Genomic DNA, 20,790 nt, shown 5'->3' on the forward strand with positions numbered 1-20,790 from the left:
GGAGGGGGATGTCGAGTAAACTCTCCCTGCTCTGGTAGAATTTGTTTTCATTCCTTGTCACCGGGCCGTTGTATTCAGGTATCACTTTCTCTTTACTTACTACAGTGTTTATTTATGCACATCCGTCTAGTTGCACTAACAGCATTACACGGAACAGAAGCCAGTATACCCATTATAAAAATGATTCATTCATGTACCCGTATAAAAGTTTACCACAGTATTTTTGCAGGTTTATCATGCATTTACCATAGATAAGTATTTATCAAGGCAACGACAAAAACATTGATAATAATTTCTCGACAAAACCTTTTCACTATTCCTGCTTTAGTATTTCTACAAATTGCATCACACAGCGTCATTTAGAAGAAACATGGCAACGCAATTCCTGAAAGGCCTCTTCTTAAAGCAGGTCTTTGTATTTCTGAGCCAGCCTTCCTCCATGCAGCTGCTAATAGAAGCACTCCAGATGTTTTCCAAGGCTCACTCTTTAAAGAGTTAAGCAGTGGAGCTTTCAGTGCCTCAACGAGTAACTAGAAAGGGGGGACTATTGTCTTGACAATGAACACATGTGCCACTCAGGGCTCTCCTCACAGTGTCCCTAATCTCACAAAGAAAATACCCAAACAGAGAGGAACCAGTATTCCTTATAGTGTCATTGTCAGACAGTCTGCATCCGTACCTCAAGTAGAATCTTTTACAAATATGTATAAAATGCATCCCAAATGATGGAAATCTGGAAAGAAAAACAGGCTCGCGTTGCCTCTTAAATGTTTTCTTTTCTTTTTCTTTTTGGGACCCCCCTTTGAAGTGGAAATTATTTGAATTACTCTGCTTGTAACATGATTGCTCTGAAGCCCCCTGGATTAGATGTGCAGTAGGGGTGAATATCTTGCGTTGATAATACCGTCGTCTTCAAACTCATTTTCATTGTGGAATAAACTTTCTAATTGGTATTTTTTTGGGATACAAGAAGACAATAGATTTCCATTAAGTCTCCCCCAGTCGTCGCCCCCCCCCCCCTTTTTAAATGGGTAATCTTTGCTGGCCATGTACATCGAGATGCTGTAATTACTGTTTCTCTTGGTCCCTGGGTTAATTATGTGTATTCATTCAGTGGAAAGCAGTCCAGTAAAGTGTCTCTGAACAGCACTGTAAAGGAAAGCGTAATTAGCTGTAGTCTGGATTGTGACTGGAAGTAACAAACTGATGAACACCCTCTCTCCCAGATCAGCCAAGCTTGGCCAGCCTGGATGATGCTGTTGATTCTATTAACCAGCTATTCCATTAAGCAAAAGATTTTGTTAACCTAGAGAAATATATGAAATGTGCTTTTAGAAAGCTGAGATGTGCATCTTGAAGTAAAATTGCAAACATGTTTAGTTCACCTACAAGTCCCTTTGAATCATTACAACCATTCCTTGCACAACAGTAGGCATTACAATATACTCACAGTTCTATAGGGGTCTATTATATTTTCTGCAATATATTTATTATCCTGCATGCAATATCTTCAGAATATAGTGTGAACAATGCATATTTATTTGTTTCTTGTGAGTAATTCCATTGCACCAATATAAATAAATATATTCATTTTTTTAATGCTAGCTTTTGCTGGCTTGAAGACTCCCAGGTGATATGTCATACAGTAGGAAACAACTATATCATATTGATCTTCTGTAAATGGATCATGCACTGTCACAACAGGAAAGGGTTGCTGTAAGGATAAGGGTAAGGCGGCAGGCAGCAAGGCACTGTCTTAATCCAGTTACTGTAGGCCTGGCACCACTGAGCCAAGGAAAAGCAGCAGGATAATTGCCTTAACAGTCAATCAGCTGTTCATCCCATTTAATGTACTCCGAATGTGTTTTATCTGACAGAGCCAGGAGAAGGAGCGTCTCAGAGAGACACAGGGGAGCCAGCTTGCAGAAAGAGACTGGAACACTTTAGCGTTCCAGGACTCAAAAGGGACCTACTTGGTGGGGAGTGCAGAGACTGACCTATTTCTGCAAGGAATAAAACCGCTAGAACCAGCAAGAAACAACTCAAAATAGAGCTTACCTACTCCTATCTGGAACTGAGTTTCTTTGCAGCTTTGCAAGAAAGCAACAGCCAGTAGCTTGTTAAAGTAACGAGGGAGACCACTGTCTGGAGTACAGTGTGTGCACCGTGTAGTTAACACTATTACAACAGTTTGGGTCTTTCCTCATTGCCGCTCTGAGTGTGACTTCAAATTAATCTCAGGGAAGAGCTACGCATTGAATGGCATCTGCTGTATAGAGAGTAATATTTCTATCATCCATCTTGCAACATGATAGTATCATTAAGGCTTAAGATTAAGTTAAAGGGTTGGGGTTAGAATTGTGATTAGATGGATGTGTAGATTGTTCAGGAAATGTTTTTTTTCTTCCATATCCCGGAAAGGCATGTGATCATCCAACTGTATGTAAGCAAATACAGCATTTCCATTCTCTAATAAAGAAAGGTGTTTTTTCAAGATGGAGAAAGCAGAATTTCATCTCCTCTGGCAGCCTCTAGCTGTTCCCATTGTTACCTCCAATTTCTCAGATTACCGCTCGCATTAACCAGAGCACTGCAGGAATTTTCAAAGAAAGAAGCCTCTTGCCGGGATCTTCTGAGTTTAAGATCAAAAGCAAAAGGGGTGAAAGTGCATCGTGTTAGTATTTATGTGCAGTGGGTTAATGGTGACATGGAAAGAAGATAGTTTCAGAGGACTGTGATATTGTGAAGGTGTAAATAAGTGCAATTAATACTCACAACAATTCCCACTTCTGGAGAATCCAGCTATGAACAGCGCCTGTGTGTCTTTGTTGTTTGTTTTTAAACCTGACGGGTATACAGTAGGAAATGCATACATATGTGTTTCAATTGCCAGCTCTTGAGGTCCACAAGTTTACCACCAGATTCTGTAATTTTCAGAAGGGTTTGCGGAATGCAGGTAGAGAGCCAGGTGTGTCAACCAGAACACTTGGGCATGGCGCTCAATATATCAAGATGAACGTAGGTTCCCAATGCACATGAAGTTAAATTAAACTCATTGAGGGTTAAATGGCAGCATGAAACAGATAATAATAAGAGTAATGGAAAGGACATGCTGCTGATGCCACAGTGAACACTAAGACCTCAGTGTCCATTTCTTAACAAGCAGGAAGATGAAAGCGCTTGTTTGGGTTAAAAGGAGATGCTGTTGGGTTTTGATCAGGTTTCTTGCGCTGCCTTGACCCTTTCAGGGTACCTGAAAGAGAACAATATGACTCAAGTTCACCCAGGTGAGCCCATGACTGTGCTGCGAGGCCCGTGCAGCTCACATTACGGCTTCAATCAAGACAGAAACACGACACTGCGAGAGTCGCTAATGTCAGCCTGTAACTTTACCTCACCTGGGTGTTTATTAAGCAGTAGCAAGGAAGTTAGCCTCCGAGGACAATTGAAGCCCTGTAGACCCACAATGGTTCAGCCAATTGATAATTATAACAGTTTCTGTCTCTCTTTTCTCAACCAACTGATGTCTATTAGTTTTAGTTTCATTTTCAACCGTAGTTTACTTCGTTTTTTGTTTAGTTTTCAATAGCACACTATAATGGAAGACATTTAAATATAATAACCCACCCACTTGAAAACAGTCATTTAATATTACAGAGCAAATCCTTTTCTATTTCCATGATAGAGCTAATTTTACATCAGATGCTGTATCACTCTGCTGTGACCCAGCGGTGAGAACGAGTACTGCATTTTACTTGAAAGTAGGAACAGAAAATCCGTGTTTGGTCTGCAGCACCGATTCTTTTTAGTCGTTGCACTGAAGCCCTTGTTGGTTTCCAGTGGCAACGCGGATTGGTAAGTGTTTTTACCCAAGCAACTTTTTATATTATTTTTTATCTAATATTATTAAAATATTTATTTGTAAACTAATATAATACATCCATATTGGCTTCTCGTAGCGTTCAATTAATTAACGAATTGTTCTAAAATAGATGATTGGATTAAATTAATTACATTATCAAGTAATCTGTATTTGACATGGTATTTGAAAATCCAGTATTTACGCTTAATTAGTAGCAAGGATGAATAAATAAACATTGGGCTTGTGTCGGTTTTTTGTATTTTAATTACGATGTAATTTTAGTTGGAATTTAGAAGCATCGCGCATAGCCTCTTGTAAAAGTGCTACCAAATTTGAAAATACATTTTAGAGTACTGGCAATACCTTGATAAATCTGGCGTGCTTTATATATATATATATATATATATATATATATATATATATATATATATATATATATATATATATATATATATGTGTGTGTGTGTGTGAGTGTATGTGTTAGGTTTATAGTCTGTGAAATGAGTGTGAGCACCATATTTTCTAACAGAACGGTAACATCAAACAGCTTTTATATAAAGCAGTGCATAAAACAATTTTAAAAAATCATGATGTGCTCCTCGTTAAGTCTGATTTTGTGCAATGATGCAAAAGGCTTCCCACGGGGACAGAATGTGTTGTGATGTTTAGGGCCTTTTCTCATCTTGACACACGCTTTTTATGTTTATTGTCTTGAGAGTACATTTGCCATATGTGCAAAACTGTTCTTTCATAGTCAATTTCAGCCGACTGCCCTACATTATTCCAATTACAGAGGCCACACAACGCTTGCCCTTGTTAAAAGTTTAAACACTTTAGAAACCCTAGTCAAACAATAGGTGATATTGATAATGTTACTGTTATAGTACTGACAACCAATTAATATTGTGCAGTGTAGTGCACATTATCTTGACTTGGCATTGAAGTGTTGCTGCATTCAACTTATCTACATGGATGTGGAAGCATAAGATTAAAAAGGGAATAAGATTTAAAAAAATAAAATAAATATGTATTGCAGTGCACAGCGTACCTGGAGTGGTCTTTCTGTACTTAAAATCATGAATTACTTTGCAAACCATCATGTCTTGTACAAAACCTTGGTGAAGCAGAATCAGAAGGTGCAGCTGAAGAATGACATTTGATTCTCTCTTGACCATTCACTGTATCTCCAGCCTGTACTGACTGGCATTCCATGATGACCAGAACTGCTGGGGATAAAAATGAGCACGTTCCTATTGGATCAATGATTATTCAGTACTAGTATTCATGCTGGTCTTTCAGTTTTTATTTCCTGTATTGTTTACTGTTTAATATGTGCCTTCATTTACAAAACACCAGAATTATTTTAAACAAGTCTTGCACATTGAAATGAAATGAAGATCCATTAAACCAACACTGTAATGTTTAAGGTTTTTTTTTTTTTTTCAACGATATAGTCATAAGATGTGTCTTGTTTTGTTTTGCAGGGTGTTGCAGCTACTTTATTTATTTCTGCTTCCTTACATAAAGATACTCTGCACTATGACAAGTGAAACTGAAGCAAGTGAAAGACAAAATGTGTCTAGAAACTATGAAGATGAGTCTTTTGAGTCATGGCCAAGTTCCAAGAGCAGCAGCACTGTGAAATATCCTGGAGACTCCCTTGATCCCTGCTCTGTTGAATCTGGAAGGACAGAGAGTTACAGCAGCAGCGAGTCATTCGAATCATACTGCTCTCATGAGGAGTTCAGTCCACACACTGAGAGTAGACCAGCTTCCTCTGTAAAGGAATACCAAGGTATTTTAGTTTGGTCATTTAAGCTCTGTGCCCTGCTTGTCAAAAATAACTATAGCTTTGTCTTTAATATCCTATGCATGTGTGTATAAATACATGCATTTTAAACTATATATGTGTTTATGTCAAGATTAATAGTTTAGTTTTAAATACATTGAACATATCCCATTGACATCCCCTTTTCCACTAACTGGATTAGATGAGGAGTTTGAGTCCTGTGACGATGCAGGGATCACAGCAGAGGAAGAGCTTGCAGAAAAATGGATGAGAGTTCTGAAGAGTAAAGCTTCCTTTTCGACTGTGAGCCAGGAAAGGAGATCAAACGCTTCTCCCCAAAGAGGTATGTCAGAAATGTTCTCTGTCAATGTGGATGGAATAGAACAAACTAGAATGTTTCAGAGAGCACCAGAAGTAACAGGGGGCATATCCACACACATGCTTTAACAAGCAAAACCAGCTACAGTATACAGAACAATATGTTGAAATCAACAACAATTTCAATATCTTTATGTTGAGTGCAATAAGTAACAAGTTGTAACAATTATTCTCAAAGATCAAATACCAGTAATCAGCATTTACTCACTTGCTTCTCCCCCTGTGAAAGTTACATGCCTTTTATTTACTTCCACACTTTTCTACAGTGAGACAACTGGGATTATTAAGTTAAAGGAAGCAATTACTAGGAGGTAAATTGCTTAAGCAGTTCATTTATTCCCTAATGGGAGCCTCAGTTTGCTTCAAATAATTAAAAACAATTTATCTAGTTTTTCCATTTAACTTTAATAAAAATAAATCAGGTACAGCAAAGGAGGTTAATTAAAAAAAAAAAAGAGACCAGATTAGTTTTAATTTTATCATCTTTTTTTGGCCTCACACCTTTGTAATGCTCTGCATTAAGGGAAGCTTTAGAAACTAGTCCTGTAAATCTATAAATGTTGTCGCTGGGTTCATGGACAGTCCCCACAGAACTAGTTGTACACCTCGATATTTGTTTTTTACATTGGGAGGCAGGCTGTTTGAGTCAGCCTCTTGCTCTTCAGCCATTCCCAGCTGTAACACAACTTGAGATTCAGTATATCTGATCGGCTCCGCTGAATAAATCCACAATTCTACAAAAATATGACAACAGAAGTATGATTTGTACAGAAGTGTAATGGTGCACTGTACATGCATTAAATGGTTTATTTTCCATTACAACGTTTAAAAATGACAAAGTTATTGGCACTGACACATTTTATTACTGTGGGCTTGTTATGATAGGAATCATATCAGTGACTATTGATTGAAGGCTCTTTCATTTTTCTTATTATTATAATGTATTATTTAAGGAGTAATGATATTGCTGTGGCATGTTATGAGTCATTAACTCCCGTTGCTAAAGGTCTTACTAAAAAATAAAAATAAAAGAAATAAAAAATGATGACCTGCATTGTAGCATACATGTACATGTCATCGTTTGCAGTGATATTTAGATTGACCTGAGCAAAGCACAGCTTTACCATGTAGCATTGTAGCACATGAATCATATGGAGTGTCTGGTAGTTGTGTAATGCTTTTGCATGGCGTCACACTGTTTCCTTTGTTTTTCTGGACAGATGTTCTGGAGCTTTGCCCTGAAGAGTCGAAAGCTGTGAAATCTTTTTGCAGGGAGAAGATCAGAAAAATGGGACGCTGGCAGAAACGATCCGAGTGCTGCAGGCACAGGGAGCAGCAGCAGTCTCTACCAGGTTCAGCGCAGCGAGAGACAACATTAAACTGCAGGATCCCTGAGCACCTAGTTACCAGGTTACAACTAAAACACATCATGGAGATAGTGAAGCAGGTGTGAGAGCTGAACACTGTGCTGTACCAAGACTCCAAACATGCTTTGGCTGCCATGTACACGTCACTGTTGGGAAGGGTTAAACCACACCAAGGTGCACATGGCCCTGTTCGCACCATATTTTTGTGAATAGGGCACCAAGTGATTATAGCTGGTTTCACTAATCTTATGTTACCTTTGGTAAGGTAGTGCTTATCAGGGTCTGTGAAATCAGCCAGCAGACAGAGCATTTCGATATGACGCTACTTATAAAATTCAGTATTAATCACATTGTGTTTTTTTTTATTTGTTTTTCCTTTGTTTGAATAAAGGCAACAGAAGTGGAGATACACCAGCCATCAATGTGCAGTGCCTGTCTGTCTAAAAGAGCAGAACTAGCGAGAGAGAGCTTTATTAAAATAAAGAAGACCCAACTGGAATCTGTATTGCTGCAAGAGAAGCTTGAAGAAAATCTGTACAACAGAGTATGTTCTCAGTGTTACAGCCCCATAGTAAAGCATCAGGCAACTATAGGACGTTGGGCCTGATCACACCGATGTGCACTCGCGATTGATTCTGCTTGGATCTATATAGTGGCATTCAGTAGCTATAAACCTCACTAGCTTTCACAGAAACAAACCGTGTATAAAAACAGCTGAGTATGCAGCTCACACACACAATAGGAATATTAATTCTACACTAAAACAAACTCTATAAATAATAAATACATTTCATTTTAGGTTCACGCTACTTCTCAGGAAGATGAAGCTATAAGATATAAATCATTTTAATGAGAAATTGGTTTGTCTTGTAGATTTTACCCGAAGCATTTTATTCACTGAAACTGTGTACTTTTTGAACTAGGATTATATATATATATACATATAATTTTTTTTTAACATTGTTGTAATTTTGTCAGAACTGTAAAGGTGTATACATTAAAGCTTCATGCATCTATAGGCATTGATAAATAGGTAATTATATTTTGGAATTCTGTCAATAATAGATGTGCAAGCCCTTCAGTTTAGTGCTGATTACTGCATGTGATTTTAACATGACTGCAGCGAAACCTGTTCTTTTAGTGTGTCAAACAGTCATTTTTATTTGATGAGACTACCTATGAAACACCTGCCATGAGAATGTACTCGATTGTAATTAACTGCAGCGAGCCTCAATGAGAGTAGTTTAAAATGCTAATTCATTTCATCATGCTGATTGTTTGATACAGGGTCAATAGATAGTTATTCAGTGGCATGAAGGTCGTTGCTTTGTAATGAGCCCTGCATTTGTATTTAAGTGCACTGTGGAAATTGCATTGGATTGGATATTAAGTATTTGGTGCTGGTAATTTTGCAGTAAATTGTGATGGGCAAAAATATTCCATTCTAACTGAATTGTGTTCTAGGATCCTATCTGCCTGGTGGGAGAAGTACTGAAAGACCTTCCGAAACTTTCTGATGACCCCAGCAAGATCTGGCATGCACTGATCAAAAAGGAGCAAGTGGCATGATTCTAAAGAAAGCTTACGTGTTTGAAACAAACAGCAACCATTTGGCAACCATTCCATTCACTATGCATTAAAGAATGAGAACAACGTCTGTTTTGTACTAATTTGCACATCAACCCTAACCCAAGACCTGCAGCCTGGTAAACAAAGAAACCAGCAAGGCTTCTTCAGGACGGTACTACAATACTTGTATGTTTTGCAAAGACAATTTCTTAAACGTTTTTTTTTTTTTGTGCCAAAAGTTTTTAAACTTGCAGTTGGAGTTTTATTACCATTGCTGTACTTTAATGATCTTCGTCAGCACTGTGCACATGTCAAAGGGTTTGTTTTAGAGGTTCTGATGCAGCCGCTTAAACTTTCAGCAGGTTATTAGATTAAGAACATTGCCTTTATAAAAGGTGCCTAAATATATCTCTAAATGGTATGGTCTCCTAAAGTTAATGCTGTCATGTAGTGAAACCCAGTTAAGCTGCAAATGTATAAATGTACAAGTGTATTTTAAATGGACCTTAGATGGTGAATCTGAGCCTGAAAGAAGTTAATAATGGATTTTGCAACAGTGCATTAGAGTATCAGGGGCCCGTATAATGAAATAATAAAGTTGGATGATGGCTTGTTTATTTAACTTTATTAAAGTGTATCATCAAAAACAAGAAATGCAGTTCTAGTACCGGTAAATACTTCATTCTGCTATGTGGTTCAACAAATCAAGTATGCTGGTAAGTGCAAAAGGAAATACATTGTGTTTGTAGCCCAAAAGATTTATAATAACACAAGTGTTTTATCTCGGTAACTTAAAAGAAAAAAAAAAAAAGTTGATTTAATTCATAAACTTCCACAGTAGAAACTGTAAATTGATGCCATTGTCGATTAATGCAAGTTTTTGTAAAACAAAAAACCAATCTTACATTTTTCCAATTTGTCATTGTGGCAGAGAAACTGATTTAGTTGTGTTATGATCCATGTGCATAAAAAACGTGCCTGTCCTGTTTAAACTCAGAGGCAGAGTAAAGAGCCGGGCAGCAGCAAACTGATAAAAGGTCAGTTATGTAATGAATTAGCATTCGCAGAGGGATACATTACACATGCATATTGATATAAAGACTGTATCAGCTGTACATTTTTAAAGGTGTCTCTTGAGGTTTTATTATTAGGGTGTTTAGCTGCTGCGTAATGAGCATTTTAAATGAACCGTATGCAGAGCGTAGCCCTCCAATTTGATGAGGGGCTATCGCAAGAATCAAAACCATAATCTTGAAAAATGAATAATGTTCCCTGTGGGGGGTGTAATACACCTGTCTTTGAGAATGGACTTTGAATTACTTACCAGGCAACTGCGTTTTAATATAATGTCCGGTCCATTGTCAGCCAGTATTGTCCCTGGAGTGAATTTTTTTATCATTCTAAGTATGAAAGTTCAGAGGTAAATAATGATTACTAAACTGCATTGCAAGAGAACACTTTTGTGATTCATGATATTTGAAGATGCCAAGTGTTAAGACAGGACTCCAATAGAACATGTTTTATTGCATTGTATTACTATATATATATTTTTTAATAACTTCCCTATGATTTTGATTGTTGTGTAACTTCCTACAGGGCAGGCTCCTGCTGCTCCTCTTTCAGTTTGTTTGCCTGTTTCTTCTCGGTGAAGTTGTGTCAGTAAAGAATTCATTATCTCAACAATCCATACCATCCTAAACCCCAGAGACCCAATTCTATTTTAATCAAACAGTGCTCTGCACTCTCTAACAGAGGAGGCACTGAAGGATTGAAGAAACAGAACCAGCAAGCAATTGATTGAATAAAAGGTTCCTAGAAATGCATTAAAAACTTATTGCAAAAATAAGATTGAAAAAGACGACTATAATGTCATTGGCTGTATTTATAATTAAATTCCCTGTTGACTCCAGTAAATGAAGGTAATCCATGTTTGTAGATGTCATAATAATGCATCACTTTGCACACCTTTTTTATTTAGTGAAAAACTAAAATGGTATGGGCTCAAATTTTTAAAACAAGGCAGTCACTAGCAACACCTATTTTGGAATGCTGTGAAATTGAGATTGTGTTTAAGTTTGGCTGTTGTCTACACTACACAAAGAAACGCTTCCCATGTTCTGACTGCCTTTGACTTCCGTGGTGAATGGCTATTAAAAAAAAGCAATAGTCATTTGGAGAGTGTTATATACTTTTTCTCAAGTCTTTTAATACAGTGAGGAATATGTGTTTAGACAGCGATAGGCATTTTTAAGCTCCTGATAATTAAATGCAGACTAGTTTTAGAAACTGAAAACAAAAAGGCAAATGTATTTAGTATATCTTTGCCTGTCCTTTATTGAACCTACCAAGTGGAATATAATAATCAACTTTTCATGCATATCTTTTCCCATTGAAACTAAACTAAAGGAATCAGGTGCTGACAACTTCAAATGTAGCAATGCAAACCTGTGATAGAATTGCATATTCCTGGACGGGCAGAAGAAAGCATTCCGCATGTAAATGATTATGCAAATCAGATAAAGCAAGGGGATCTTTATAGTACTAGAACTCATAGAGAGAAGCTCATTTTATTGTACTGACACATGTTTGAAAACTCCAGAGAGTAAACGCAGTCATTTCGGTTACATATACTGGATATATTTTTACATATAAATTGATACACAATTTGAAGATAATAATTGATAACTTGATGATGATAAATATAGTTACTGTATGCATTGTGCACAAAACCTCTATAAACTAGACACTGATTTGCTGTCGTTTGGGCGAGACATTGCCAGTAATCTGTTTGTTTTTTTTTGCATTAAAAAGAAAAAGCGCAAACAATTTTAGAACACAAAAGCACTAAAATGTTGCTAATCAAAGTGTGTGGCATTTCCTAAAACATCCTTGTTTACACTAAAGGTACAGTCAGTTCTTTAGGTAGAGAATAATCCAACAAACAGCAATTCAATTACGATTTTTATCTGTATAAAATAACAATGCTCTTCAAAATAATCCATTCCCAGAAATGTAAAATGGAAATGCACTACTCTCTAATCAGAGTTAAATATGCAAAGCCGGCACTTGACATACTGTATATATTTAAAAATATATTACTCGTAAGATCCTGCAAAATAGAATGTCTTCTGGAGAAGAGATATGTTTCTGAAATTCATATCAGCCACACTGTTCTTGGGTCCCTTAAATATGTTTTAAATACCACAAGGGAAACACACTGCTCCTGTTTGCAGTAATGAAGTCCTGGGGGATTTGTTAAGGGTTCAGCAGCCCTCCACCTGCCGCGGTGCTCTGCTGTTTGTTGCTTTTCTCGTGGTCCTTCTCGTATTCTTCCTGAGCCTTCTTTTGTTTCTTAGCCCTTAGCTCTGACTTGTGGCAGTAAAAAGTCACCAGAGATGTCATTATTATAGCAAAGGTCAGAGTCAGCACCACCACCAGAGCAATAATGGAAGAGTATGAGTCCTCTGCGTGTGTTGAAACTCCAGCCTCGCCAGTGTAATTGGCTGAGGGGATGCTGGCCTGGCTGCTGCTTGTTGACCAGGGCATAGGCAAGGAGCTCCTCAATACCTTGGGCCTCATTGAAACAGTGTTGCAATGACACAGATGCAAAGAAACTGACCATACATTGATGTGACTTGCTTTCAGTGCAAGAAAGCCAGGTGATCAAATTGTCCTTTTGAAGCACCTTATTTGTAACTGGTGAGTCGTAAGCCAAAACTACAGTGATGCTGACGTCCAGATAATTTCGTTAGTTTATGGCTGTCATCAGGGGAAGCTTTTTGGAGCCTTTAACTCAAAGCTTGCACGTCCCGTTCTGACAAACAAGGACTTGGGTAAACAATTCTTGCTTTTAGATATTAGTTTACTTGAAATGAAATTTTCACTGCAGTTGTCAGGCTACAGCCCAGTTTATTATTACATTCAAAGTAATAAAAGGAGCCAGGAGATGCAGTTGTTTCATTGGAACGAAGTTCAATATACAGTCCACCTTTGTATTCTTTTTTTATTGCTGTGTCGGCAGCAGGAGCCTATTTGCCTCCAGCTTTTTGGGGGTCTTCTTTATTTGAATGTATTACACCTCTCCTTCAAAAATGAAAAGCAGCCCCAGAAGACTCTGAAGCACAATGCAGGATGAATTACCTGGAATGAGAAAAGCTCTGAGTTAAATTAAAGTTACATTCAGGTTGCCTTTTAGGTGTCAGATTAGCTTTCATCAGAGGTAAGCTGCAGAGGATTGGAAAGTTCTGGAAAGAATTGATTTCATTATTACATTGCTTTGCAGGTTTTAATGACACCTCCTAATGCTATTCACGCCCTAGCGCTAAATCAAGAGATCTCATATGTCTGAGAAAGGACGAGTCCTCAGGGGTTTAGCATTCTCTTTCAAATTGCTGGAGAGTCTACGTACACACAGAACCGAACCTCCTTGCATTCTCACACACACTGTGCAGTGTATTGAACCCATGCAACCAGTCGCACAGCACTGATTGGACACACATTATCCATGGCACCGCGTGACAATTTGCATGCAACTTCATAGCTTGAAGTTGCAAATCAGAATACAGCATATTTGAGAGAAATGGCTGCAGTCACAGAGGCAACTGAATCAGCATAATGTCTGTACAATGAAAAATGGCATTGCATTCATGATTTATAGAAGCAATATTGATCACTCATTGAACTGCAGATTGTGACGTGCTGCTTCTTTATGATGCCTTCAACTCACTACTCTTACAGAAAGCATACCATAGGTGTACCGTTATAATATCAATGATCAGGCCTCAGCATTACCTGCAATGGCAACAGAATGAATCTAGAACAAATATTGCAGCGCGGACCTCCTGCAGCGGTGTTATGATGCCACTATGGAACTGCCATGGTTTACTTGTGTATGTATATACCATAGCACACATTGAGAATGTCACTGTGGTGTTACTCCACCAATGGCGTACTGCCCTGTTGTACAGAACCATTGCAATGCAGAGTGCTGATCAGGGTTGGACACTTGGAGGCAGTAGAGGGCACATCTTGCCTAAGGGAGAACCTTTGGTTTTTAGGATTAATGAACAAAAGACTGGTAGCTAAGCCCCTGGTAGATGGCTAAGCCCCTCACAAACTGATGGCTGCCAAGTTGGTAAATCAACTCATATGGAAAGAAAATATACATATGTTCAATATATTTGTTATATCTGGACTACAGTATAGGGGTCATGCATTTAAAATATATAGTATATATATATATATATGTATATATATATATATATGTATATATATATATATATATATATATATATATATATATATAACGATACAGGGCAAACTTTTGCTGGGCTTTAAAGTTTCTGTTTACGTAATATACAAAAACAATTCTTACATGCAAAAGTACTGCCAGCTCCAGTACTGTACTGTTGAAATAGAAGTGCTAGTACAATCTAGTACTGGATCAGTGAAGAAACTGAGCTAGGAAAAGCATGTGGACAATGAGACAGTCAGATCTGGCTCATTTGAGATGCACAGTTAAGACTGTGTCCTTGATCCATACTTTCTTTAAAAAGTGCTAAAGTGCATATTCAAAGTGTATTATACAATGGCACGGGTCACCCTCCTATTCATTCACTATGTGATGTCATAGCCGTGACTATATCTCTTTAAACCTACTTCTGTTAGTTGTTTTTAATTTGAAATGACCTCATAGCCATTGTATAATTGCAGAATAGCACTCTGGGGTGTGTGTGTGCCTGTGTCATTGTTAGACATCCCACAACGACACACGCCCTGTCACGCTACAGTTCTTCATTAAAACATAGTCAAAACATGGTAAAGCACATGCAAGCAAGGTAAATCACAAAGGAGGGTGTAAAAGCCATTGCTAACCATAGCATGATAAATGCATCGTTCAAACATGTGGAGAATCAAGGTAAACCTGGGCAATTATTTCAAGGAGATTTTCATGTTTTCTTTCAGTAATCTATACTTCATTATTATTATTATTATTATTATTATTATTATTATTATTATTTAAATCGAATTCTCAATTGTACACTAAAACATGAGTCCAGAAAAATACGTCCCTGTCCCTAAGTGTGCGTTTAACAATCAAAACAGATCATTTAGAAATTAAGAGGAACCTGACAGAACCTCAGAGTTACTTTGATTGCAATTGAAATATGGCAATAATAATAATAATAATAATAATAATAATAATAATAATAATAATAATAATACATTACCGGTACCTCCTATGGATCACACATAATGCTTCTCTGTTGTAGCTGTGCTCTATTCTACTGTAGTTGCCTCGGCACCAGCCTTTATTTTAAGCTCAAACACAATCTAATTTACTCCCACTTACCTGTTCATAACCCGTTTAAAAAAGAATCTGCTGTGGCATGTATCACCGTTAGCTGTAATAACCGCATACATTAACAGGATTATAAGTGTTCTTTTACTGGTAGGAAAAGCTGCAGTTATTAAAGGCAGTATATTAATATGAGCTAGAAATGTTCCATGTACTTTGCTGAATGCAAGAATTCAGGCACAGCCTTGTGCAACAGTGTGCTTTCTTCTATTGAAAAATGAAATGCCGTTTTTGTGAAAGCCAAATTTAGACCTGACCCATTACCAAATGTAATACCCAACATTACTGAACTTAAACAATACTTTCTAAAAAAAAAAAAAAAAAAACGTTTCACGTTGTGACTTTCTCTGTTAAAACCTAAATAACGTTGCAGTTTTTGAATAATCAAGTTATGAATATTAAATGTTTTTTTTATTATTATTATTATTATTATTATTATTATTATTATTATTATTATTATTAACACCTAATATACATTTGGTAAAAAAAAATAAACAACAAAAAAAAGATTCTTTAAAATATACACAAATTTTTGAACAAATTTTGAACAAATTCAGATGGACCAAGACATTTAGAAAATGAAACAGCAGGATCCATTTCTGCAATACTGAAACTGTGTCACAGCAGCTACATCTTAACAGCTGATTTCCATACCTGTACAAACACCCCGGCTCTCCTAAAGCCAGTTCTGAATGATGTATTCCATTTAACATGATCAGTCTGGGCAGCAGTACCTGCTTGCTGGTGTTGCGTTTACTTGAGCAGCATTACCCCTCCGTTAAATGAAGCATTCTCAATTAGAAGTGACAGAAAACAAACATCCCTGAGGGCTCTGCACATTGAGGTCCATTGCCCCATGCCTGCAGATTGCCTGCTTAATAATAAAGGAAGAAACCATGGATAATGTGTTTCCTGGGTTAAAAACAACACAAAAAACCTGCTTACATCTCACTCCCACTCTCCCTGTCTCTCCCTGTCACTCCCACTCTCCCCTGTCGCTCCTACTCTCCCTGTCTCTCCCACTCTCCCCTGTCTTTCCTACTCTTCCCTGTCTCTCCTACTCTCCCTGTCTCTCCCACTCTCCCGTGTTTCTCCCTGTCCCTCCCTGTCTCTCCTTGTCTCTCCCTGTCTTTCTCTCTCACTATATATATATATACAGTATGTGTCTACGTTATTCCATTTCTCTGTTTAAGCTTTGTTTGTTCAGCACCTTTAAACAGTTAACACAAACACAGCATTCAGAAACAGCAACATAGCACTTACCTGGACTGCTGTGTCTGAAGCCTTGGCAAAAGTGTTTTTGTTTTCAATGTTTTAAATCCGATAGACTGCTAACAGGGGATGTTGCATAACTGTTACTGTAAAGCCAGGTGAGAAACGGTTCTTTGAAAGGGACTCGTGAGAGAAGCAGATCTTCATTAGACGGCGATATTGCTGAATAGGCTTGTTTCCTGTGCTGCAGTCAGTGCAACTGAAGCCTCTCTCTCTCTCTCTCTCTCTCTCTCTCTCTCTCTCTCTCTCTCTCTCTCTCTCTCTCTCTCTCTCTCTCTCTCTCTCTCTCTCTCTCTCTCTCTCTCTGGCTCAGCCCTCGTTTTAGCAAAAATAAGAACTTTATTTAGGAGAGCAGCAACTTGTATTCCCAATCATGAAACAGGAAAACCAGGCTGTTTACAGGGAAAAGGAGTTCAATGAATCCTGTGCCTTTAGACACAATGAAGTACTGTCCAAACTTTCCAGAATATCAGTGTTGCAGCATGCCGGAAAATCTTTTACGCTTTTTTGCTTTATTATAATCCTGAAAAGATTAGTCCAGCCCACTGTGTGATGTGCAGAAATCCCATTCAAAGAAACCATAATCACAACATTCAAAGAAAAAAAAAAAAGAAAAAAAAACCCTGACTAAAGGGTGAACCTTCATAAAACATCAATGGCAAAATCCTATCCCTACAAATCATCAAATACAAAAACAACAAGCTTCCAACAGCTCATTATAGTTTTTGTGAACCATAAAAGTCTTTATACCAGCACTGTTTCCCATTAAGTGAATGGTGCTTCTGGTCAGAAATGTTCGCCTGTCATCTGTCCCTTTGGCTTACCCATTGATTCATGAGTGTGGAGGTGTTAAAACATCTAGCAAACATCTAGACTCGAGCCATTAACAGCCTGGATTACAATTATTGTTGAGAAAATGGCTATCATATAGATTACTGCCCAACAACAACAACAACAACAACATTTAATTTCTTTAAAAAGAAATCCCTGAATCAGGAGCCATGGAAGAAATGATCCTGCTGCTGTTAATGCCTGTATTTTGTGTTTGCAGCAGCAGAGCTGACGATTGTTTTACATCAATTTAATGACAGTGTTTAATTATAGAGCGCACAAATCAAAAGTGCTAAATGCACCTTTCATCCTGGCTGGAAGAACTGTTTTCATAAAATGAAGCTAATTACCATCCATTAACAACATTAATCCTAAAGAACAGACTGGAACACAAGCCATGTAAGCTAGCCTTTTAAACAGAACTCAATGGCAATGCATAATTCTCAGTGTTCTGTATTGAACAATATTGATTCCAAACAGTCTGCTTCATTGCCCTGTGCTTCACTAAGTTTTTATTGTTAGTACAATAGGAGAAACTGCATGGACTCCAAGGTAGGGAAGATACAAGTATTATAAGATGAAGAAGTTATTAAATATTCATAATGTTAAGGTTTTTTTTCTTTTTTTTCATTAAAAATGAAGGGCTCACTCTGCCTTTTATAGGGACAATACATTTAGTGTGTCTATGAATCCTGAATGGAAAGGCACAGCCCACCTCCAGGGCTCTGAAGCTTGGTAACATTCATTGCAATGATGTGTAAGTACACAGGAATTTACTAAGTAACTACTATGCACATACACAGTAATTAGAGACACATAGTGCAAAGTGTTACCAGACAAAACAAAGCAACATGCGCTTCACACAAGCTTGAATCAATCCTGTTTTCATGAGCAGTACAGCTTTAGGTCAGAACTCTGCACACAACACCCTTTTATCCCACAGCTGGCGATCTAATGCAGAGGAGCATAAGCCCTCGCCTGCCATGCTGTCTGACAGCATTAATACCAGTGTGGATTAAATGAGTACACCCTCTCTCCCTCCTTCCTAGCACTCAGGAACCTCATATCTCAGTATTAGCAGCGGGACACACAGCTCTGCAGGGCTCACTATTCACCCACCCCGCTGAGGATAATTAAGAGCTGCTTCCCAGCAACTGGAACATGTCAAGGGTGACTCTGCCAAGCTCCTACAGCACTGCAGCCTGCTTTCAAATGCCACCTCTCAGCTGGACCCCTGTTTCAGCTCGGATCATGACATTTGTGGTATACCATCATCAACAATGCCTTTGTGAGGAAGCCTACCTGGGGGGCTTCTAGCACACAATTATTGACCACAGAAGGGAGCCCATGTGTTTGCAGTGCAGCGAGGTATTTTGTTGCAAGGTTATTAGCGATGCCAAAGCAATACTCTTTGAGGAAAGCGAGTATTTGCAGTAATCATAGGATCTGATGTGCTGTAATAAAGGGAGTGCCCTTTAACCCCAGATTAAAGCATGATACCAAGTGCTTCTGTTAAATTCAGAATGCTTCTTTCCATAGCAAGATGGATATACCATTTAGTTATATAAAAGCTGTATTCAGTTGACAAAAATATCTTATGCAGTACAAAACAATTTAAAAAATCGAATTATTTAGTAATTGCTTGTGAATTTGAACCACATGGAAATCTGTTTGTTTGTTTATACAGCTGTGCTAATTGCAAGTGTAAACTTGTATTAAAAATAACCTACAGAATATAATCTAATAAATAACTCTGACACAGGGCTGTGTTGGCAGTCGGAGGCATACTTACCAGTATTGCACTTATCCAGTACTTTTCAGGGGCATACCAAATGTTTTTCATCCGGCTCCACTAGGATATTGACATTTAAAATACACTACTGTTATTCGCCGGACTGAGCTGACATATAAAATACCATTTTGAAGTCTCATTATGTCTGGTAACATTCTTTGCGAATGGCAGGTCTAATGTAAAAAAAAAACTTCTGATATTTGAAACCCCAAGAAAACTGCATGCATTGATTGGGACCCTGCAGTGGCAGCTCAATTGACTTAACCATCAAAAAGTTTATTGCATTTTTTTTCTGTTTGCACTTTAATATAATGGCTGCAGATTCCTCTAAATTGCAATGCATTAGCCGTTATTCTTGTGGTGTTCCACTGGAACTCAATATGAATTGGCACACATTTTTTCTGGAGTTCCTATGTCTATCACTGTCTGGTCGTTTTTATAGCTGGATTCGTTCCTGTCTGTCACTGTCTATTGCACTAATGCAGAACTGCTGCTAAACAGAAAGGGCAGTGGGAAGCTTGCATTAATATATTAGAAAGCATGTAGCACAGAGCATGCTGTGGTTACAGCTGGAGGGGATTTTATTACAGGACCCACAAAGGAAAGTTACCTGAATTGACTTTGCAGTAAGTGTGCTTAAAAGATGAGATACAAGAAAGGGCATATTTATCTTTAAACCCACGCAGCTGCATGAAGCAACAGGATTTCAAAGCGGCTGAAACATTCACAAAAAGCAGGCACCTGCTAATGAATCTAAACACTAATGAATCTCTTGTGCTTTATGAAGTTGGCACCCATATATAGGGCACATTATTTCAGTTCTGTTTGCACAAGGCTAGAGTAAGCTAGTTAGCAAGGAGAAAAAATGATATTATGTAAATCTTATGAAATGATAAATAATAGAGACCTGAATGTGTACACGGAGATTCAGTGATATGGTTTGTTTCCTAAATGATTCCTCCATTGGCCATTAAGTAAATACCTAAACCTAAACTCTCTGCAAAGCTCAAATCTAATCAGAAACAGCAGAGCTCACAGATTTCAAGTGCCAGCAACGTGCCAATGAAGTGATTTCTCAAGACAGCAATGGATGAGATGTACAAAGGGTGCTATTGAATTAACAGGCGGTCAGTCGAGGCGCAGTGCAGCTTCATAAATCCACTCTGTACGTGCGGACACGCTGGGGCGACACGGGAGCACAGTGGATGACAAACTCAAATCAATATTACTTCCCAAGTGAAAAAGTCGCCATGTGTCTCTTTTTGTTTCCGCTTGTTTGAACTCAAGCTACCATGTCAAGGGTCACCTTGGGGAACAGTGACATGGACTTTCACAGCTTTTTAGAAATGAAAAAGGGCTATTCTGAAAGAAGGCTATTCTAAAAGAAGTCTATTCTGCTCAAACATTGATTCTTAACCTTATTGTGCGAGAACTTTGATGATGAATGATGAATTTCCTGGCAGTGATATTTATGGCTCAGCTACATGCATTTCATCACCGTTCCCACTGTTCTTTCCTTACTGCTGCTACCAATGACCAGGCCAGCATACCAATGACTTGGGCAAGAATACA

The 20,790-nt window shown here is 38.0% G+C and overlaps 1 protein-coding gene across 1 annotated transcript; it reads left to right on the forward strand.

The window, feature by feature from the left end:
* The first annotated feature begins 3,728 nt into the window (after positions 1–3,728).
* Positions 3,729–10,824, forward strand: LOC131697847 (uncharacterized protein C8orf48-like). Its single transcript, XM_058989507.1, has 6 exons — positions 3,729–3,855; positions 5,347–5,657; positions 5,854–5,994; positions 7,250–7,476; positions 7,788–7,940; positions 8,861–10,824. The coding sequence occupies exons 2-6, from the start codon at positions 5,402–5,404 to the stop codon at positions 8,963–8,965; spliced, it is 882 nt and encodes a 293-aa protein (XP_058845490.1). The 5' UTR covers positions 3,729–3,855; positions 5,347–5,401; the 3' UTR covers positions 8,966–10,824.
* Positions 10,825–20,790: the final 9,966 nt, after the last annotated feature.

This window comes from Acipenser ruthenus, chromosome 16 (assembly GCF_902713425.1).
Source record: "Acipenser ruthenus chromosome 16, fAciRut3.2 maternal haplotype, whole genome shotgun sequence".
NCBI classification, from domain to species: domain Eukaryota; kingdom Metazoa; phylum Chordata; class Actinopteri; order Acipenseriformes; family Acipenseridae; genus Acipenser; species Acipenser ruthenus.

Coding starts and splice junctions, on each gene's coding strand:
- LOC131697847 (XM_058989507.1), top strand. CDS start 5,402: ATGACAAGTGAAACTGAAGCAAGTGAAAGACAAAATGTGTCTAGAAAC. Junction 7,477..7,787: donor TCATGGAGATAGTGAAGCAG/GTGTGAGAGCTG, acceptor GTTTGAATAAAG/GCAACAGAAGTGGAGATACA. Junction 7,941..8,860: donor AAGAAAATCTGTACAACAGA/GTATGTTCTCAG, acceptor ATTGTGTTCTAG/GATCCTATCTGCCTGGTGGG.